Here is a 22,739-nt window from a genome sequence, read left to right as displayed (position 1 = left end):
CACCGATGCGCTCGAAATTGGCTCATCTGCTTGTGGTGTAGGCCATTGAACGCCATGAGAAATATTTAGGTATTGTCAACCATTGTTGGAAGAAATCACTCTTGATGATTCAGGTTCATTAAAGACAGATTGTGGAAAATACTTCATAGCTGGAAGAGCAAGCTTTTGAGTGCTACGGGCAAATAAATTTTGATCAAAACCGTGGCTCGGTCTATACAGATTTACACCGAGTTGTTTTCATCTCCCTAAACACTTCTATGAAGATTTGAACCGGGTTGTTGCCTCTTTTTGGTGGAACGGAAACGATGGGAGAAAAAGGGGTGAGGATCCTCTCCTAATCGTGTTTCTGTAATCCTAGGAATCAATTCATATTAGTCTTTTATCGTACATTATGCGGTCAGTCGTTAAGTATTGTTGTGTTCAATTTTAAATTAAAATATTCACAATGATTAATGATCTAGATAGGATCCTCACAAAATCCTCACAAAGAGGATCTAGATAGGATTCGATTCCGAGAAAATGATTCATTAGTGTTCCTGGAATAAATTGACACTCCTAAATTGGTGGGTAATCCAGGTTAGCAAATTTGTTAAGCCTACATTTGTCATACCATCATTTAGTAGTCAATTTAACAAATTGATTAATGAATTTCTGACACTGCGACTAAACATAAACATGACTTTATGTATATAAGATTAAAATATTTTAAAAATATTGTAGAAGATTGTAATTACACTCAAACTAAAGAGGCAATCTGTAATTTAACGAAAGGTAAAAACTACAAAATGGACGGTAGCCAAGTGGTCTCTCAAATTCCAATCAATACAAAAACCCACGTGAAATAATACTGTAGTGGGAAACCAATGCAACGGTCCAAATTAAAAGTTGGTTCCCCACCTGATCCAAAGGCTCTAATCACCCTTCCTTTTATTTATTTTTTGTTTAATTGTAAAAAAAAGGGTTTTCGTTTTTACCGTTTTGCTGGCAACGTTGCCAGTCTGAAGGAAAAAGCAGAGAAATTTTGAAGAACCCTATTCTGCTTTTGAACCCGGAAAGCCCGAATCATGATGACGAAAGGTCTGAAACGTTTTTCTGTATCGGACTCCAACTCTGACTCGCCTGTAAGTACCACTTCCCCTTTTTAAAATTTCACATTTTTGTTGTTTTTATGCAATTTTTATTGATTTTTTTTTTTTTGGGGGAACCCTAGTTTCTAGCTTTTGTTTTTGGGATTGAAGTGTATTGGAGGCCCTGCGGATTTTTTTTAAATTGTTTTGTGTGAATAAATCCCAAAGGTTTTGAATTTTAAGCTGATTAGTCGAGCTGTTTAGGGGGGAATTAGCTTATAGAGGTTGCAACTTTGCATTATATTATTAAAGAGTACATAATCTAAAAGGGTTATTGGGTTTTTATTAGTTTTACAGATTGGAATTGTGTGATTATTTGTTAAAAAAAAAAAAATCAACTTTTGTCAATTTGTGGGCTGACCAAGGATTTTGTGGGTACACGAAGTAATAAGGTAGGAATAATAAAGTAAAACTGAGCAAAGGGTGTGGAAGATATGCAGACTTTAAAAAGGAAATTAGGCGGCCGTTCTCTTCTTAAGGAGAAGGGTAGACGGCGAAGTTATGGTAGAAGTAAGAAGGAGCAGGTTTTATTGATGTCAAGTATGTAGGTGATACTGGAAATGTCCACTGGTATGGGATGGTTCGGTATGGGGGTTTTGAGGAAATGGTACCAGACCATACCGAACCAATTAGTTTCTGTATGATCTGGTATCACTTTGGTACCATATTAAATAATTCTCAAATTTAAGAAGCATGGCATGAAAAGTGTAGAGGAGTTGAGCAAATGACGCCGTCCGAACTCGGTGCACAAATCCAGAAGGTTGTTGCAGGCAGCCACCAAGAGGCATTTGTTAGTCCATTTAAGTTCATTGTCTTAGCTAATTGAACTTAATTGCAAGCATATCTAGTTGCAAGGGTTTGAAATGATGTCCATTTTAAAGTACATCGGTAGCAATCATCTGGATGAAGTCATTTTTGGGATTATTTGGGAGAACTCGGCAGTAGGTTAGCAGCTTCTGCATGGGGATTGAAGGAATGAACTTGCAATGATGTCCATTATAAAGTACATCGGTAGCAATAATCTGGTTTTTGGGATTATTTGGGAGAACTTGGCTGTAGGTTAGCAGCTTCTACATGGGGTTCGAAGGAATGAACTTGCCAAACAACCAATTAAAAGGGGACGGGACACATCAATTTAATATATATATATATATATATAATATTTAATTTCCATCGGTTCGGCACGGTATTAGTCGATGCCGCATCCATCCTGATTATTGAGCTTCGGTTTGGTTTCAAAATGAAACATAAGTTTTTAATAATGAAAGGTATGGAACGGTTTTGGTTTTACGGTTTCGGATGTCTGCCTCTAATTATGGGTCTTATGCAAAACATCGAAGGGGTTATTGGTGGTTTTAAATTTCCACATTTAAGTTTGTCAAGGGAATACTACTTCTTATATTGGTGGGGTGTGGAGTGTGGGGGTTAGAGATTTTGGAATGTCAGTTGCTGTGTTAATTTTTTTTATATTTTCTCTTTCACCAATATGCAGTTCCGGAATAAAAGGATTATGGCGGGATCCTCGTATGACTCCAATAGGGCAGAGCCTTCTCAAGAGCAGTCAACAGATACACCTCCATTGGATGCACAGCGGGCTGCATCATCTCGGCAGCATGTGAGAGCTCTGAACACCCAATTTGCAAGGTACATCTTATTTCTCTTGCAATAACTATATATGCTTTCATCATGTGTATGTGGCTAAATGTGGCTATGCCGAAGTTTCTTATCAGGTTTCCAACTAAATTGGTTTCTTTTTATTGACACTATTCTTCTTTATTAAATATTACGTACGCATTTCATTATCTCAGTATGACTTGATATGATTTATATGATATTGAAGTTTCTACATTATTTAAATTCCTATTTGTTCTCAAAATTATTCCTGCTACTCAGATCATGGCCCTCAGTTGTCTTATGTTTATTGGAATTTGGACCTTTTAGAATTGATAATGTTTTCTCTATGAATATGTTTTTGTACAGTTGGGTACAAACACAACTAAAGAATCATCCTGATGAACTTTGGGAAGATGGTGTCCGTGATTATCTAGCTCATGCTTCAAACATTATGGTAATTCTCTTCAACTTTATATCTGTTTGAAAGGATATGTATACAGTCTGGGTAATTCTACATTCTTAGCAATTAGACGAGATGTTGAATAAAATTCTTTCATAGAAGCCATTTGGATTAGTTCATTCAATAATTTCTTGTTCAAGACCTCTATTTCCTTCCTAATTATTTCCATTTGGCATGGTAGGGTGGGGATGGCAACAGTTTTCACCTGCATACTCTTTCTTCCTTCGCATTATTAGTTTCTCTATCTCCCCCATCCCCACCCTCCCTCCTTTCTCTTTAAATTGTTTCTACCATATAGTAAATGTTTATTAAATTTAGTTTCTGTATTCACACTCTCATTTCAGGAGAAATTCAGTGATGTCGTTAACTGGCTTAAAGTAAATGCTGCAAAAGGGGAAAATTTGGCAGCAGCAGGATCTTATATTACTGCTGAAAAGAAAATGGCTCCCGAGTCCGCGAATAGTAATACAAAATTTAATCAGACAAAACCCTTTTTTTCACCAATTGGTACAACTGTTAGCTTTGCAACTTCATGGAGTTCTGGAGTATTCTCCAACGGCCAAAGCTCTGCAGGTGCCTTCTCCAACAACCACAGCTCCACAGGAGTAACACCTACAATCCAAAGTTCGGCAGGAGAATTTTCTAACAGTCAAAGCTCTTCAGAAATATTTGGCAGCCAGAGCTCGCCAGTCTTATTGACTAGTCAGAGCTCCGGACTATTTCCCAGTACTCTAAGTTCTGGAATGTTTTCCACAAGTCAGAGCACTGGATCAGATCAAAAGAAAACTGAAAGTTTCGGAATATTTGCCAATATTCAAAGCTCGGCAATATTTTCGAATAATCAAAGCTCCGGAGTATTTTCTAGTAGTCAAAGTTCTGTGGCTTTCCCCAACACTCCCAGTTTTGGACTTTTCTCCAACAGTCAAAGCTTGGGGTTGTCTTCCAATACTCAGAGTTCTGCGGCGTTCTCCAGCACTCCCAGTTTTGGATTATTATCCAACAGTCAAAGCCCTGGGTTGCCCTTCAACAATCAGCCCCCTTCCATGTTTGGTGGGTATCATATTAACGACATGTTTCATTTATGGTATAAATGGTCTTGATTCTTGATGTGTTTCATAGTAGATCCGATTATAAATTCAGATTACACAGTAGAGCAAAAATGTTTCATTCCTAAATTATGTTGAATTATTTTTATGGACAGAAAGAACATGGTACAAGTAATTAAGGGTATGCTGACCAGGAGAAAACACTGATATTGTACGGTGCTTTCCGGAGTATTTTATGATAAAGTTTGTAGATTCCTAAAAAGTTCAGAATGTTTAATCTACAGTTGGAAATGGTTGCAAGTAGCTTGATATATTTTCACAATTAACTTATTACTTGCTTACTGCCTGTCATTGATTTATCGCTAGTATCCTGAACATATAGAATCTTATTTAGAATGTTAAGGAAAAATGGCACCGTTGAATATCTACCAGCCATACTATTTCTAGTAGAGGAGTGTTACTTCTGTGAGTTTGATGTATTTGACATCCTTATTTTCTTTTTGGTAATTTTGTACCAGGATTTCAAAGTTCAGCTCCCCCAAAGCAAGATGAAGCAGATGATGGTGAGACAATAAGTTTTTGCTCTTTTACCTTTACTATTATTTTCTGTTAATTTCCCCCCTCAATTTACCTCTTCATGTATGTTTGATTCCATGTCATATTTTTATTTCATATGCTTTAAGCATCCAACTATAGTTATTGTCTTGATGAATGAGTTCTCATTTGTTATCTAGAAACATTTCTCTGAGTGAAGCTTGTGAGCTTCCGATGTTTGGTTTTAATTTGTTAGAAGACTTTTTCATTGCTAAATACCACCTTTTGTTCCTTTTTATAAAGGGTTAGGCATTTGATTGAGTTGTTAATTTGTCAATTAATTTGAAACCTAAAGCCTATTGCTGCAACATAAAAGGAACTAAATATGTTTTCAATTGGTGCACCTGTGATGTCAAGCATGGAATCCCTTAAGTAAATGCCTGTATCCTACATGTTGAGTCCTCCAATACTAACGTGTTTCGTAGACATCCAATTCAAAAAAGAGTAGTCTGGAGATGAAGTTGCCACATTCAGGACACCTCACTTGGGAAACCTGGGACAATTGATTTATCCTTTTGTTTTGTTTTTGTTTTAAAGACTACCCACAAATAAAGGCACTTCCTTGACTTGCAAAGTTAGGAGTTGACTAAATAACTTGGGTAATTAGATATCATATTCAAATGCTTCTGTTATGTTGGATTTTCCTGACTGTATGAAGAAGCTTTCCTTGGTTTTCAGAATTTAAGGGAAAGAAGCTCATGCGTCTATGACTTCATGATCATTAAATTTGAATTTATTGTCTCTCCAGTTTGCATTCCTTTTAGTGTTCCACTAGTGGGTCTATGTGGCAGGACATGATTATATTTGTGCCTTTGTGTCAGGTTCATGGTCCAAGTTTGTGGACATATAGGGTTTGCATTGAACTACATCCCGTTCACCATATTTATAGCTGTTAAAATTTAATGGTGATGGTTACCTGTGCTGATAGTTTTAGAAATTATCTCGATATGGTCTTCGATTCTTTTTAAGTACTGAATGTTCATGTTCTGGTCCAGAAAATGGATTGGAGCAACCTGGAAGCCCATCTGTGGAAAAGTCTGAAGAGAAGGGTGTTGTTGTAGTCCATGAAGTCAAGTGCAAACTTTATGCGAAGGTATGTGAGTATGAAACTTTGTAATCTTCTCTATTCATTAAGATAACATTCATAAATAGCATTCTGAATTTGTTCATAAATAGAATTCTGAATTTGTTCACTCTACCAAAATTTGAAACCCTCTTTACTTTCATTGATTTCCAAATGTTGTATTTAATCTATTTTTTCATTCAAAGTTTATAAAAATGCGTGCTGGTATCAGTCTATTGATATTTAATTACTTATATTGGATTTTCCATGTTTGAGTTATATGAAGATGTTGATGTAATAGATATATCCATATGTACAAAATAGAGGTTTTAAACAATACATATCAGTAGACTTAACATGCGCATTCATGCATTTTATTTACTCCTGTACTGCAGTTACTGATGCTAATATTTTATTGTGCGGTATTGTATTGGTATGTTTCACAAAACCAAAAAAAAGAATAAAAATAAATGAGGAGGGGCAGCCTCAGCTTTAGACATTTAGTCCGTATTTCATACATAAAAGGCTTGCCTAGGTCAACAACTATGGTGCTCTTATCGGGCGATCATGATGATTAATCAAATTACATACCTACTGAAGAACATTTCATAAGTGCCATTTGGTACTGTTTTAGGAATTTTAGTATGTTCTCATGTCAAGTTATGAAAATAATAATGCATGTTATCTGTTTGTCATGCTCAAATTAACTGCTGTATTTTTGGTCTGAGATACTTCCGTTTTTAGATAGGAAATTTCTGCGATGCAATTTTGTTTATTTACATTTGCGTGATGCCTTTGACGGGTGTGTTTTGTTTAATGTTTTGGTAACCTGAGATTGCATGTGCCAAGCACCATTTCTAACTTGCACATTCTGATTGACTTTTTCAACACCCTCTCCGTTTATTCCAGTCAAGTGATCCAGCAGATAAAGATGCATGGAAAGATAAAGGCACAGGGCAGCTATCCATTAAATGCAAAGAGGGTGTCAGCAAGGGTACAAAAGAATCAAAACCAACAGTCATTGTTCGAAATGATGTATGTTTTCTTCTAGACACATAAACTTTAGTCTTTTTAGTTTGATTGTGTGCTTTTAAGAAGTGTGGTATGTTGGCAAAAGGGTGTAATTCTTAGATTTGCCTTTGTTTGAGAGAAGAAGAAAATCTTCATTTCTGTTGCTTTATTGCAATTTCGTCCTTTTAAAGTCATAATATTTTTTAGTTTCTGTTTTCCCTTTTCGTTGTTTAAGTCAGGCCAGTTGTTTCTTTTTAATGGCTTCTTGATGAGTTGAAGTCATTGCATTTAGAAGTATATGTTTTCAGCTGGTCCCTTTTCGTTGTTTGAGTCAGGTCTGTTGCTTTTTTTTTAATGGCTTCCCGATGAGTTGAAGTCATTGCATTTAGAAGTGTACGTCTTCAGCCAAAGTTTAACTTATTCTCTTTTCTGATGGCAGGTGGGAAGAGTGCAGCTTAATGCCTTGTTATATTCTGGCATTAAGACGAATGTACAGAAGAATTCCCTTGTTGCAATATTCCATACTGCGGTAAGACAATGCTGATATTTGGATATCCAATTCGTAATTTTTGGTCGATTTAACTTTACGAAGGATAAAAGAAGCCAGGTTTATACAACTATCGATTAAATATCTGACCCTCAGAAAGGCTATTATAAGCTGTTTGGCTGCCAAAGAAAACTCTTGATTGTTTTTCTCTGGGATTCTGGGTTTATTTCTTGATCCATTAATTAGTTTTAAACTTTTAATCCTCGTAGATCGTAGAGAAATACGCATGCACGTATGTTCTGTAGGGAAATTTGAAATAGTTTTTTGTGTCACTGGGTTTTTTTTTTTGTTGGTGTGTAAAGTAAATCGTTAAGAACAAAGCATATTGTCGGGTCTTCAAAGTTTCAAACAGTAGCGGGGCTTAATTGCCTTATACATAGTTTCGGATGATGCAAGGTACTCCATGAAGCATAAATGTTAACTTGTAATTCATATCATCCAATAATAAGTGCAATTTCTCTTGGATTTTGTAGGGCGAAGGTGATGAAAATGACAGTGTCGTGGCGCGTACTTTCTTAATTAGGTTGAAAACAGAGGAAGATAGAAACAAACTGGCCACAGCATTCCAAGAATATGCTCCTGCATCCTGAAAACGAGTTCCGGTACATTGAGCTACAATAATGTAATCGTGTACTGCTAGAAAGAATTTAATTTTTTCAAATTTTGCGAGGGCGGGTTTGTTAGCTGCCTCTTTTTTTGAGGCTCCGGATCGAGCAGGGTCAGTTTTGATGAGACTCAATAAAGTTAGTGTGTTTAGGAAGCTACCAAATCTTTGTACCACCATTTAGCTATCGAAGTTGCAATTTAGCCCCTTTTATCCCATTTACCTGGCAATTGTTGGATCATGTATGCAGCAATTTTTCACCGGTTTTCATGGTTGATTGGTCCCCTTGTACTTCATTTTTTTTCCGGTTGCGATGTTCGCCTTTTACTTGTTATGCACGTTACTGGTTTTTACTTATGTAACTATGTCGAAGTGCAACGATTTTGCTGTCGTTCTGCAAGTTTATAACTTGCTAACTGGAGAGGAGAAAGCGAGGGATTCTGATATGTATATCAACTGGAGATAAATGCTTCTTGAAACTCTCATTGGATACGCACCACAACCACCACCGCAACCAGTCGCGGAACTAGGTTTTAACCACCACCACCAACATATCCAAAACAGGGTGGTTATCGAATGTCCGATACTGTTAATCGATGATCAGACTGTTTGGTTCTTCAGAGAACTGAGGAATGAAAAACAAACAAAAATTTTCAGGAATATGCTCTTCTTTGGTGTTTTCTTTGTCAAAATTAGGCGACGAACATGGTGATATAATTTTGGCACTCACTATACTGTATAGCGTTTGTAGTCCAACGGTTAGGATAATTGCCTTCCAAGCAATAGACCCGGGTTCGACTCCCGGCAAACGCATTTTTGTTTTGTCTGCTTTTTCAATTTCTGCTTTTATTTTTGTGCCTAATGTAAAATGTTGTTTTCTGCCATTTAGTATTATAGTCTAGTAGTATTATTCACTTTTAAGTGAGAGGTTTTAGGTTCGATTCTTACTAAAGGCGAATTTCAACCACATTATTGCTAACCCATTGTGAGACTAAGCCCCCTCATTCCTCTTAGCGTAGATAATGTGGTTTATTCAAATAAAAAGAAAAAAAAGGGTTGTTTTCCACAACTCGGACTTTGAATCTTGTTATTGTTATCTTTGGAGAGGAGTAAGTTAACTTAAGACGTATTTCAACCTTATAAAAGAAAAACCATTAGACAAATAGCTAGTTGCTAACTGGATATAATCGAGCAATAACTTTAAGAATTCAGACTGGTCACAACGAGATTAAGCTGATCAAGCTCGCCAAGTCCAATTGTGTTGTTCCGCTTGCTGTGAATTCCACACTTGAGTCTGCGTTTCCAGGGAGAAAGAACCCGGTTAAGGATTTTAAGCACAGATAGATAGCTTATTAGTCATTTAGCAACTATGTAACTAATTTGTGGTCAGCTTCGAATAAAAAAAGGAGCCAGGAAATAAGAAATGTATACACACCTCCATATGCTGTATCGAATGTCACCATGTTGGTTTTTAATCATAACGATATATTTCTTTGCTCTACTGAAGAACTTGAACTGAAGAGCATAAAGGTAGGCATCGATGGAACTGGTGAAGAAAACTCAGCTAGACTTGATTCATAGCAGCTGCTAAAAGAAAAACCTCCTGATGCAGGGCAAAAACTAACATTGTAAACTAGGAAACCTGAGAAAGATGATTTTCATGTGAATGCATGTGATTGCCACAGTTCCACTTCACCAGCTGTGGGTGAGCCATTATCTAAGCTAAGGTTATGTGATTCCTATCGAATAATGGCGTAGAGAAAGAACTATTGGAGCATAAGCATGGCAGCTGGATCAATTCATCTCTGATGCTGCTGGGTTGAAGAAGTTCGAATTAGCCTAAGAGCTTTGTTTATAGTTGCAGTTTATAGATTTATAATGAACGGTCAAGATTATAACATCTTAATGGTGTATAACTTGACACGTGTCGTATTTGTTAAGAATTTAATGAAAGCATGTGTAATGCACGTGATCATAGTCACGGTGCAATGGTGGGATTGCAATGGCTATAATGCTTAGTTTGTCGCCGAGTTTCGTGGATCGAATCCAATGAAGGTGCATGGAGCTATGAACTCCATTTTTTGTCTGAATCTCATCTTCATCATACTACGTACCTTCAAATTCATTTCAATTACTAATTGATTTGATTACAAATACACAAAGAAATCTAGCTCAAAACTCTCCTAAACACTAACAAGAACCTCTACCCACTTCCATCTGTCTGCAAACTCGGTTGTCCAGCTTGTGCGTCTCTTGACTTGCACATGCACGATCTTTCATCCTAAACCCTAAAATTCATAGAAACTTCATTTTAGCTCCGAATGTGATTCCGTTTGTGCCCACACGTTCGTATCGACGAATGCTACGTGAATAAATTAAAAGAAAAATTCCTACATGTCAATGAGTGGAAGTCAACAGAAGTCAAAGCTTCTATCGTTAAGGGTATTTTCGTAAATTTAACTAATTAAAATGTAAATTTAAGACTCGACATCCATTAAGTACGTCTATCCTTGCATGCATATTTGCAGTTGGTGTATAATCTCGTCACTTTAGCTAGATCAGAGGAATGCGTTTGAAGCAACATTCTGAAAGCTAGAATACATCACACTTGTACGATACAAGGATCGAGATGAGACATAGTAGGCATTGCCTACGCAAATTTGAGTCGTTTTACATGAACGTTGACGTTCTTATCTTTCCCTAATAGCGGGAAGATTGTCTCATTGAAGTGACAATCCACAAATGAGTGGTAAAGAGATCGCTTGCAAGGGCTTTAAGAGAGCTAGTGTAAAGGAGAATGACAATCAACAAAGATTCACATCCTTTCTTTGAAGACCCATATTGGTACATTACGGCGGTGCAACTTGGCACATGGAATGTACACCTAAAAGCATAAGCATGAAATGTCAGGTTCATACCAGTAACCAACTATAATGTTGAATAGGTCGGGTGGTAATGGGCCTCAAGGCGTACTAACATAGTTGCATTCAAGATTGCATAGCCCTAGGTGGAAATCGAAAGCTTGGTGTGTTCACCAAGGTCCGAATGATCATTTAAATTGCGCTTTATGATCGCTCTACAAGGTTGTGTTGGGGTGAACATGGGAATTCAATGTCTAATTACAAAGCCATGCAATACTTTATCAAAAACCTTAGATATAAACTCTTTGGCATCATCCAATCTTCCAAACTTTATGGGATAATCAAGATGGTGAACCCTTAAAATCGACCAGGAGGTTTAGCAATAATGTGTGTGGACAAAACATGTGACCAGTTTGTTGATTCATCAATTTCCCCAATGAGCAAATTTGGCAAAGTGTGCCTGTAAGCACAAGATTCTTACTCGAATAAGAAGATGCGTCGTGGCATCATTGTTCGACCTAAGTGTCCCAAATAGTCGTGCCAAAACAAGTAAACTGCTTGAATCACCCGGCTCTAGGCCGGTCACATGTGGCTTGTCCTAGTTAGGAGGTATCCCATTGGCCTAAAATGAAGCTGTAAGCTCATTTTTTGAGGTGTGCAAATTGTATTAGTACCAAAAAAATCTAATTGTGCCCTTCAAACTTTGCATATTTAAAGAAAGCACACCAAATAAACAGTGCCAATAGTAGTTTCATATAATTATCGGTTGTATTTTGTAAATACATAAGTTAAGTCAATATTGATGTGCTCCCTTGCAGTTGCCAATCTTCATCCATATAGGCAAAGTATTGTCATGTAAAAAAAAGATTCTTCTAACGACCTTTGCCAATTTAATTTTATAATTTGTAACTTAGTTAGTTAAAAGGATTTATCCTTTGCATCTAAAGTTCAATTCTTCTCTTTCAATCACTTGTGTACGTAAAATCTAAAACAAAAGAAGAAAAAAAACTTTGTAATGCATTATATGGTCCAAGAACAAAAGGCAAAAGGGTGATGAAATGAAAGTACCTTTGAAAGTATGCTAACTCATCTAAACAATATCTAAAGATTTGAAAGTGATGGTAATGCTAATGACATTACCTTTACATTAAAGGAAAACTAATGAAAATGACTTGAAAATTTTGAGTTTTAACGATAATGACAAAATAAAGGGTAAAGTGAATAGTATCAGGATTGACTTTTTAGTGCAAAAATATGATTTTTTGTTAAAATGAACAGTATCGGAAACTTTTCGTTAAAGTTCCCTTACATTAATCACTTGCCTCCTTTCTTTTCACCCTTGCTGATTGTTCCATTCTCCTCTCAGCCAATAGTCAGCCCCTAATTTGCTTTCATTTTTCTTTGAGTGGCCTAAATGGAAGGAATGCATGCGAGGAAATGAGTTATAATTAAAACTATACATTAAGGATGAGGAGATTCAAACTTGAACCCTCTTTCAAAAGGCAACAAAAATTCTCAACGAAATCTCTACATTTTGGACATACACATTTGTGGATTTAGTTAGAGAAATACTACTAAACCTCTAAAAAGCTAATTCATGGCAGTACTCATAAGGATTAATTAAATACCTAAAACCCAACCTTTTAATGTCATTCCAAATGGATCTCAATCTTTTAAATGTTTCAAATAAGTACTCAATCTATTGAATATGTAACATCCCACATTGCCCAAGGAAGTGAATCTTGTAAGGCTTATATGTATATTCCCATCTCTACCTAGCACGAGGCCTTTTGGGTGCTCACTGGCTTCGGATTCTGTAGGAACTCAGAAGTTAAGCGAGTTCGTGCGAGAGCAATCCTAGGATGGGTGATCCACTAAGAAGTTCTCGTGTGAGTTCCCAGAAACAAAACCGTGAGGGTGTGGTAGGGGCCCAAAGTGGACAATATCGTGTTACGATGGAGTCAAGCCTAGGATGTGGTGGGGGACCAGGCGGGGATGTGACAATTTGGTATCAGAGCCAATCCCTGGCCAGAAGTGTGCCGATGAGGACGTCGGGCCCCTAAGGAGGGTGGATTGTAACATCCCACATAGACCAAGGGAGTGGGTCCTATAAGCCTTATATGTATATTCCCATCTCTACCTAGCACGAGGCCCTTTGGGTGCTCACTGCTTTTGAGTTCCATAGGAACTCCGAAGTTAAGTGAGTTCACGCGAGAGCAATCCTAGTATGGGTGACCCGCTGGGAAGTTTTCATGTGAGTTCCAAGAAACAAAACCATGAGGGTGTGGCAGGGGCCCGAAGTGGACAATATCGTATTACGGTGGAGTCGAGCCCAGGATGTGGTGGGGGCCCTGGTCGGGATGTGACAATGTCACATTAGTTAAGCCCCAGTTAATTTTTTCGTTAAATATACGTGTGGCAACAATCAATCCCAATCTTTAGGTTACTTGGACACTATAATAATTATAAAAATAACTTCACAAAAGACATGAAGATGAAAATGAATACACAATTCACAAATAAAATGGAAAAAAAAAATGAAGATCGGGAAATATCAAGCCTACACCACTTCCAAACTCCACCTACACGGAATCCAATGATTAAACGGTATTATTTTGAATAGAATATGGACCCAAATTGAAATTACATGAAGAGTACAATCTCCTAGCAAAGAAAAGGGTTAAGGATTCAAATAGGTTTCAAGAAGCTTGTATCTGCTCATGTGATTTTTTCATTTGCCAATGTTTGGCTTGTAAAGGTTCCAGTTCTTCTTTGTGGGTGGTAAAGATGATGCTAGCAATATCATAGCAGTCCATATCATTTCAGCAACCTCTGACCTTCTTCTTGATGTTGGCAACTTAAGTTTTAGGGTGGAGTTAGTGTTGTGCGTTTACTTTGGAGGCGATGGCCTGATGGAGGTAGTAGTGATCGATAGTTGTTGGAGGCCAAGCTTCCATGATATTCTATTGATTTTGGAAACAAAGTAAAGCCTAATTAGTTTAACAGAAATTTAACTGGGGCTTAATGAATGTGACATTTTCAATATGTTGCTTACTTGTTTGAAATATTTAAAAATATTGAGACCAATTAGAAACGATACTAACATATTGAGGAGTTTTAGATACTAAATCATATTTACAAATAACTTGACACATATTGTAATTGTGGAATTTTAATACACTAATCCAAGAAATAATACGTAAATAGAAGTCAAACATTCTCATGCGGTGACCATGACAGCTCACAATATAGAAATAGAGCGATATTCCGTCGTCATACATCTTTTTTAATTTCCTTATTTTATTTGTCATTTATTTGGTAAGACATATACTGTTTTTATGAGGTGTAGGAGTAGGCCACATTACGTCACTTTCTATTTCTTAATTTATTATATGGATTTGGATCCTCTCCTGAGCAGAGATCTCTTTAAAATTATATTAATTATAACTGTTAGATGAAAATCTAATGGTCCACACTGCTTGATCAGGACAGTAGATTTAGCATTGCAGAGCAGATGAATAAGCAGGCCATTAGGGCGGCAAATTTTGTCGTTTTGTAACTTTTTCACGTGATTCGCGTTGCTAAATGCTAATTCCAATTTGCAATTACACGGTCTTAAATCATGCACACGGATTTGCGTATTACAAGTTTACTGTTGTTATAGCCTACCGTGTTATTTGTATTATGTTTTCTTAGATGTCTTTTCTGTTTGCATGACCTTCGGACCCCTTAAAGAAAATTAATAATTAGGGGTTTTTGTTGGGAGAAATTTTGTATTGTGACCGAAACACAAAGAAGTACATGTGTTTTTCATTAAAGTAAACAGTTTCGTGAATTTTTCGTTATAACTTCCTAATCTAAAACTATAAAACGAATCCGAATGACTCTTATAATTGGAATAAAATAGAAAAAAGTTACTAGCAAATGATTTGCCCATCTTCTAAATTCCTTCACCCCAAAAAAGGTATACAAAAAGTAGAACAGGGATCCTCTTCGGATTCCCAAAAATTGAGTTTAAGGATCAAATGATCCGGACTGTTGAAATTTGATCAAACGGTTACAAACAGCTGGTCTCTCTAAAAGTTATAATAATTGTATCCGTTTGATCAAATTTTAACGGTCCAAATCATTTAATCCTTAAACTTAGTTTTTAGGGATCTAGAGTCCAAAAAGTACACCCATTCACTGTGCAGCCACTTAAATCACTTTCCTTCTTCCCCATTTGCCACTATACATTTCTCTTCTCTCAATTCCCATTCCGTCCCTGCAATTTAATGTTACAGTTTGATGATATTTTTTTTTATTTGTAAATGAGAAATATTAAGTTTAAATTCGATACTTCACTACTCAGTACTACATTCTAATAATATTTTTCTTTACTTAAAAGTAAGAAATCTTAAATTTAAATCTCGATACTTTGCTCATTTTATAGTTTAGCCGAACCTCCTCTCTCTCTCTCTCTCTCTCTCAATAATGTAAAATATATCGCCTCTCTCAATAATGTAAAATATATCGCTTACTTATTAAATTACCATTCCGTTCCCCAAGTGTCATCAAAATTCGTCTCTCTCTCTCTCTCTCTCTCTCAATAATGTAAAATATATCGCCTCTCTCAATAATGTAAAATATATCGCTTACTTATTAAATTACCATTCCGTTCCCCAAGTGTCATCAAAATTCGATCTTTCTGTGTACACCATACAAACGACTCTCTCTCTCTCTCTCTCTCTCCTCCCTCTGTCTCTGAGCTTCTTGTTCCGAGCTTTCACCATCTTCTTCGGCCTTCGTTATTCGCGCATATGCGTTTCTGATTTGAAGCGTTTTCCTCGATTTGAAAACTCGAAAAATTTCGATTTGTGCGTGAAGAAAGCATGCAGTGATAGAATTGCTGTGCTCGAGGGCGGTGTTCTTTGATGGCCATCTAATAAGTTTCTTCATCAAGCTCCAGCGTTCCGAATTCGCCAAGGTAACTCAATTTTCTCGCCATTTGTTTTGCTTGAATGCGTGGATGCGAATATATGTTTATATGTATATGCAGCCGTGAATCTCTGTGGATTTTTTCACTGATCGATTTGTGTTGCCGAGAAAATGAGTTTCGAAATCATGTGTTGCACGTTGCTTGATGATGTAGATTCCCTCGAATTTTTTTCCGAGCCTGAGATTGTTGGAGTTGAGCTTGAATTTTCTTTTCCGAGTTTATTTTTTCTGATCAACCGAACAGAGGATTATTGGAAGCTTTCTGAACTTTTTATCTTTGGAGTTTAACGAAAAATCCGCGGTACTGTTCTTTTTAACGAAAAATCACATTTTTACACTAAAATGTTAATCCTGATACTATTTACTTTACCTTTTATTTTGTCTTTATCCTTAAACTCAAAGTTTTCAAACCATTTTTCATTAGTTTTCTTTTATCTTTTGCTTCGGATGATTGGTGGAATACTTTTTCTTTGTGTTCTTCCTCATCAACTTATTTTTTCTTTTCTGTTAAAAGTATTGTTATAAATGATTACATATTAATCATAAATGTTTGTGAGAATTAATTATGTTTTAAATTTATTAATTAATTGTGATATGATGATTTTAGTATGTGATAGACGTATAAGCTTGTCTTTGTGTACTGCAAGTTGACAGCCTTTGTTTGTGTGGAGTGTGGACTCGGTCAAATTGGGCGGTTTATGATAATTCAGTGAGCATTAGGATGGCGAAACGTGGAATCAATGCAATTTTCTTAAAATCCTCTAGCTACGTTGTTCAAGGGCGTACGCCGACTATTGGTTTCAGTGATTTGTGGTTGAAAGAGGTGAAATCATGTGGCAAATGTTGCACGTTTAGTTCCACGTAAAAATACCTTTTCTTGACTCATCTGTGTGTGTGTAAATGTTGATATGAACTGAAAATGTACAATAAAATAGTGGTGAATCTCGTTTTTAAATTATGTATAGAACCGATTGGCCTGAAAATGTGCAATCTCAATCAACATTACTCAGGCTCTGAAAGAATGCTGGCTGTATCAACAGCTTCTCTGGCGGACAATAACAAGCGGTTTCGCATTTCTTGTTTCTTGCACAATGGAATCTACTTGGTGGTAGTTTTCACTTCATCTTCTTCTTTTGCTAATGCAAGTGTCCTTTATTTTGTAGTGAGAAATGGTTGCCTTTGGGAAAAAGCTGAAGGAAAGACAAGTTCAAGAATGGCAGGGGTATGTTTGATTGATCTCACTTTTTCAACTATGCATCATCAATAGTCGGTACATTGTGACTGAGATTTTGAACCCATCTCTTGTAGAAGGGTAATAGAATAAAAGAACGGGTCTGAAGATGACATTCTTTGATGACAAACATGTTGTGTATTAACCCTGAATCTTATTGGGAAACTATGTGGTGGTGTTAAATTATTGTTGATGCATCATATGCCTGCAATCTATGCATATCAGTAAAGTATTAGAAGGGGAGTGATATTAAACATGCATCTGTGCAGTTGGTAACTATACATATCATGTCAATGTTGTTGATAAAATTTCCTTAGTTCTACTAATCTATTTCAATATTTTTATTGTGTTTGCATGCCCACACCTTGTTTTCATTCAGGTATTACATCAATTATAAACTTATGAAGAAAAAAGTAAAACACTATTCTCAACAAATTAAAGTTGGAGCAATAGACCGGAGGCATGTCCTAAAGGACTTTTCAAGGATGCTGGATAATCAGGTATGCAGGACATCCATGCTCGTTCACGAATACCATAAGAGAATTTTTATGAGAAAGTTGTGAACCTTGGCATAGATGCATTTTCTAAGGTGTCAAGGAACTGTTAACTTTTGGGCAGTTTGTAGGAAAGTCTGATTAATTCATTTATTAAAGATAAATATGTTTAGTTCCTTTCACTTTTCCCTTTAGTATTCTCTTTGGGGAAGGTGTGGGAAAATCTATTTTTAGCCTCCTGGAGGCATATCATAAGTGAATTGAGATAAAGTTTCTGTGGCTTGTGCGTATATACCTTTCAACCTATATATTTATGCACTCAAGAACACAAATTCCCACTTATATTAAATGTCTGTGTCACTTTTCTTTTGTATAGTAATATTCGTGTGTATAGTCCACCTGTATATTCTATATGCTTTCACATAAACCGATGCCCCTTCTTTTGGTGTGTGTATACATATATATACCTACATAAGTGTATGTAGTATGTATCACCAGGAAGATCGTAGCATATAATGGTTCTTTTGAGTCTTTATTCTGGTTTATCTGACTTTTGCTGTTATTCATGACTCATGAGAGGTGGATAACGCATGTATTTCCCTTCTTCTTTTTTTTTTTTTTATTTCAATATCAGATTGAGACTATTGTCCTTTTCCTGTTGGAACAACAAGGACTACTTGCAAGCAGGATAGCCAAACTTGGACAACAACATGATGCTCTTCAGCAGCAACCTGATATATCCAAAATATCTGAACTACGAGAAGCTTATAGACAAGTGGGCCGTGATCTTCTGAAGCTTCTCTTTTTTGTTGAGGTGAATGCCATTGGTCTGCGTAAGATATTGAAGAAGTTCGATAAACGCTTTGGATATAGATTCACCGACTACTATGTCAAAACTCGTGCGAATCATCCTTACTCACAGCTCCAGCAAGTGTTTAAGCATGTGGTAATATGTTTGATCAGAGGCCTTTCCACCCATTGTCCTTTCAAACATTTAGAACATTTCCATTGTTGTATATTATTAGGTGCTGTTCTAAAATATTGGGGCAAACATGACAGAAAACATAAAGTAGCCGTTATATAACTTGGCATATTATTAGAAACTGCAAACTCATAATTTCAATGTAAATGACCTATCTTAGACAAATAATCTTCCAGGGCATAGGGGCTGTTGTAGGAGCTGTATCTCGCAATCTTCATGAACTTCAGGACCGACAAGGAAGCTACTTATCAATATATGATCAGCCTGCTCTTCCCCTCCAGGTTTCTTTCGTAATTTGATGCCTTAATTTTCATTGTTTCTGTATTTTCTTCCATAAACTGTGATGTTACTCTTCAAGCTGGAAGCATTCAAAAATGTTGGTTGTATATAATAATGCTTACTATTGTTCATGTGTAGGATCCTGTTATTGATTCAGTAAAAGCGGCTGTGGACAGGTTAACCAATTCAACAAACTTTCTGAACTTTTTGGGACAACATGCACTTATTCTGCAAGAAGATATGCTGCCTGCTCCCATGGAGGAACAAGTTGATGATCAGAGATACCACTTTATGTCACTTGTCTTGAACTTAGTGAACACATTTCTTTACATGGTCAATACATATATTATTGTTCCTACAGCAGATGACTACTCCATGAGCCTTGGTGCTGCAGCGACAGTTTGTGGTGTTGTGATTGGAGCAATGGCTGTTGCGCAGGTGTTTTCTTCAGTGTATTTTAGTGCATGGTCAAATCGTTCATACTTCAAGCCTCTTGTATTTAGCAGTATTGTTCTTTTTGTGGGAAACACCCTGTATGCTCTGGCTTATGATCTTAATTCGATATGGGTACTGTTGATTGGTCGTCTTTTCTGTGGGTAAATAATTCTTCTACTTGTTCCTCTGATTCTTCTTTTGGATATGGCAATAATATTTTGTTGAAAGTAGTGGTTTAGGGAGTTTTGGAATTTCTTGGCTTTGATTAAAACCTACAGAGCTATACTTGCAACCCTACTGGTTTCCAAATGTAGAAATGAACACTAGCTGCCTCAGTAACAAATGACAATTGTACTATACTGTGCTTTACAACATTTGAGTACTGTAGGTCTGCTCTTGACACACAGGCTTTGGTTCTTTAACTTTTCTCCTCTGGCTTCTTGGAAACTTGGAGGAATATTGACATCTTTCATCAAATCAATTGATAAAATTTGTGCTATTTTGTTTCAGGCTGGGTTCTGCAAGAGCTGTTAACAGGCGTTATATTAGTGATTGTGTACCTCTGAAAATCCGCATGCAGGCGTCAGCAGCTTTTGTTAGTGCTAGTGCCCTTGGAATGGCATGTGGTCCTGCTCTTGCTGGCTTACTTCAAACTAATTTCAAGATTTACAGGCTTACATTCAATCAAGAAACTTTGCCTGGTTGGGTTATGGCTATAGCCTGGCTTCTATACTTAATATGGCTGTGGATCTCATTTAGAGAACCTGCTCGTGAAGATGAAGTGAGTTCTGTACAAGAAGGATCCAATAGCGGTATGTTGACTCATATCAGTAATTAGTTTATCTTTTAAACATATTCTGTTTTGTGTCCTTATAAATCTTAAGCTTCTACCAACGCAATATATTTGATCTAATTTGACCCCGTAATTCTCAATTTATTGCTGTGTAATTACATCCTTAAACGCATCATCAGTTGTCAGTCATGTGCTCAAATTAAAACCAAACTACCTCTTTGACATTCCTGATTTCAACAAGCTTGACATGTCGAGACCAAAGAAAAAAAATGAATGTGACATGTTGGTTAAGCTTGGTATCAACGTGGTCTTTGGCATTGAAGCAGACATGCATAATGTCTGCCTATGAGTGGATCATCAACCATTAATGGGTATAGATCTCACTTGATAAGTGGGCATTGAACTCAAGTTTGTTTATTTCAGTATACAAATCAATGGTGGTTAATGAGACATTGATAATAATTCTACCGTAAATTAAGTGTGATTTAAATCGGTGCCTAGTCTACTTAGCCATGATTCTGATTGTGAGGGTTGAGCCGTTTTTGGCATATGTCCAATGCAAAGTATGTAGTTGCAGTTCTAGGAGCTAACAGTTATTTATCCTGCAATTGACAGGAACAGCAGTAAGCGATGCACTCGAGAAAGGTCTTAATCAACCATTGCTCATTAGTGCTGAAGACAGGAGAGAAGATGAAGATGGTGACCAAGATATTGATGAAAGTGAAGAAGCTCCTGAGGAATCTCGTCGACCAGCCACTTCAATTCGATCTGCATATCGACTACTTACACCCTCTGTAAAGGTATTTCACTGATTTTGAATTACATATATGTTTTCACATCTCATTTATTCCGTTCATTGTGCCTTTGATGTCCATGTTAACATTGTTTTTCCTTTTCTTTCGTGCTAAATCTTTTAAATGCTTTGTCTCCACTCCTGCATTGCATTAGTAAATTGACTGCCATTACTTTCCATTTGGACTTAATTGCATTAGTAAATTGACCGCCATTACTTTCCATTTGGATTTAAACCCGTTCAACTTCTTTATGGTTTCATCAGGTTCAATTGTTGATATATTTCATGCTCAAGTATGCTATGGAGATTTTACTTTCAGAATCTAGTGTTGTTACGACATACTACTTTAGCTGGAATACTAGCGAAGTCGCAATTTTTCTGGCGTGTCTTGGATTAACCGTTCTTCCAGTAAATATTCTTGTTGGGAGCTACATTAGCAACATGTTTGAAGACAGGTAATTTTTAACAGCTCTCATTAGATAGAGTGCTTTGTATAGGGGCCGGTGAAATTTCAATATTTATATTTTCCTTGCTAACTGCTGGATTCGTTCTTGCTGTCGTAATTGCAGGCTAATTTTATTAGTATCTGAAATAGTGGTTTGCATAGGCATAGTTATGAGCTTCCATATGTTCAATCCGTACTCTGTGATACAATACGTCAGCTCAGGGCTCATCATGTTTGTTTCGGCTGAAGTACTTGAAGGTGAGATATTTTTATTCAATCCCTTACAGAAAACAGACATGTTACTCAGCGAGCTCTTAGGAATTGAAGTATATGTCAGTTTGTTATGTAGCGGGAGACGCACGAACAATTTCTGCCTCTCTCTCTCTCTCTCTCTCTCTCTCTCTCTCTCTCTCTCAAACATTATCTTCAACTGCCATTTATGCAGGTGTCAACTTGTCACTTCTCTCGAGGGTTATGTCATCGAGGCTTTCCCGTGGAACATACAATGGTGGATTACTTTCAACAGAAGCTGGGACACTCGCTCGAGTAGTTGCAGATGCCACCATAACTCTGGCCGGATACTTGGGAGAGAAAGTAGGCTCTTGAACATCACCTTGCTTCCGTCCCTCCTGATTTGCGTTACTTCCATTATTGCCACCTGCTACACATACAACTCTCTCTATTGATTTATCTCTAAATCTATTGTATCAGAGGAACGCCCCTCACTTCCCAATTCAAGTCCTCCTCAATTCTTCTCCAATGAGTCACTGCTATTTTGTGATAGAAATTCTAAATAAAAATATGTCGTTGTAGATAATCTACCAACCCAATATAGTTAATCCTCCAGGGATGGGCAAATACTCGCGGTTATGGGTAACTACGTTTACCCGTCTATTTAAATTCATGGTTACAATTATGGGTAATCGTTTAGATAAATAAACGGTTATGGGTATAACTTTTATCCGTGAAATTTAAATGGGTGATTATATATATTAACTGCGGTCATAATGGGTATACATTTATTTTCTTATATATATAAAATAAAATGAAATAAAAACAAATAACCTAAGTTGGTGCATATTTCATTATTTGTTAAAAAATTGGCATAATCATTGTCCATGGATTGGTCAGTGCATTGGGATTGTATGTTTTTAACTTGTCAGGGTAAAACAGTACCTTTCCCTGTTTATGCCACCTGTGATGAGAAATTGGTATATTGTTAACTCTTCTGAACTTGATTGGCTTACTGTAGTGAATATAATTTATCAAACACCAAAGCCATGACCTATCATGAATTGGGTATTTAAGTGCGATGTTGTACCTGTGTAGCTTAGCTATTTCAATGTTTCTTGTACCTATAACGGTGTTTAATTATCAATAAAA

The 22,739-nt window shown here is 36.6% G+C and overlaps 2 protein-coding genes and 1 non-coding gene across 9 annotated transcripts; all 3 read left to right on the top strand.

Annotated features, from left to right (window-relative positions):
- The first annotated feature begins 963 nt into the window (after positions 1 to 963).
- On the top strand, positions 964 to 8,362 carry LOC103938173. Its single transcript, XM_009348166.3, has 9 exons — positions 964 to 1,121; positions 2,620 to 2,771; positions 3,108 to 3,195; positions 3,546 to 4,251; positions 4,766 to 4,810; positions 5,837 to 5,934; positions 6,814 to 6,939; positions 7,355 to 7,444; positions 7,936 to 8,362. The coding sequence occupies exons 1-9, from the start codon at positions 1,065 to 1,067 to the stop codon at positions 8,050 to 8,052; spliced, it is 1,479 nt and encodes a 492-aa protein (XP_009346441.2). The 5' UTR covers positions 964 to 1,064; the 3' UTR covers positions 8,053 to 8,362.
- Positions 8,363 to 8,807: 445 nt separating this feature from the next.
- On the top strand, positions 8,808 to 8,879 carry TRNAG-UCC. Its single transcript has one exon. It is a non-coding gene; the product is annotated as a tRNA-Gly (tRNA).
- A 6,855-nt stretch (positions 8,880 to 15,734) lies between these two features.
- On the top strand, positions 15,735 to 22,173 carry LOC103952875 (SPX domain-containing membrane protein At4g22990). Of its 7 annotated transcripts, none has more exons than XM_048589549.1 (12): positions 15,735 to 15,893; positions 16,559 to 16,727; positions 17,068 to 17,126; positions 17,515 to 17,635; positions 18,264 to 18,575; positions 18,788 to 18,892; positions 19,029 to 19,486; positions 19,836 to 20,137; positions 20,734 to 20,918; positions 21,176 to 21,366; positions 21,481 to 21,614; positions 21,802 to 22,173. In XM_048589549.1, the coding sequence occupies exons 3-12, from the start codon at positions 17,074 to 17,076 to the stop codon at positions 21,960 to 21,962; spliced, it is 2,022 nt and encodes a 673-aa protein (XP_048445506.1). In that variant the 5' UTR covers positions 15,735 to 15,893; positions 16,559 to 16,727; positions 17,068 to 17,073; the 3' UTR covers positions 21,963 to 22,173. The 7 variants fall into 7 exon arrangements, with proteins under 7 accessions (XP_048445506.1, XP_048445505.1, XP_009362841.2 ...); XM_048589548.1 differs by having other exon boundaries at positions 16,552 to 16,727; XM_009364566.3 differs by lacking the exon at positions 16,559 to 16,727 and adding an exon at positions 16,059 to 16,205.
- Positions 22,174 to 22,739: the final 566 nt, after the last annotated feature.

This window comes from the organism of the source record quoted next, unplaced genomic scaffold, assembly GCF_019419815.1.
Source record: "Pyrus x bretschneideri cultivar Hongxiangsu unplaced genomic scaffold, Pyrus_bretschneideri_v1 Contig3, whole genome shotgun sequence".
Lineage (NCBI taxonomy): Eukaryota > Viridiplantae > Streptophyta > Magnoliopsida > Rosales > Rosaceae > Pyrus > Pyrus x bretschneideri.
This window is presented reverse-complemented; position numbering and strand designations above follow the sequence as displayed.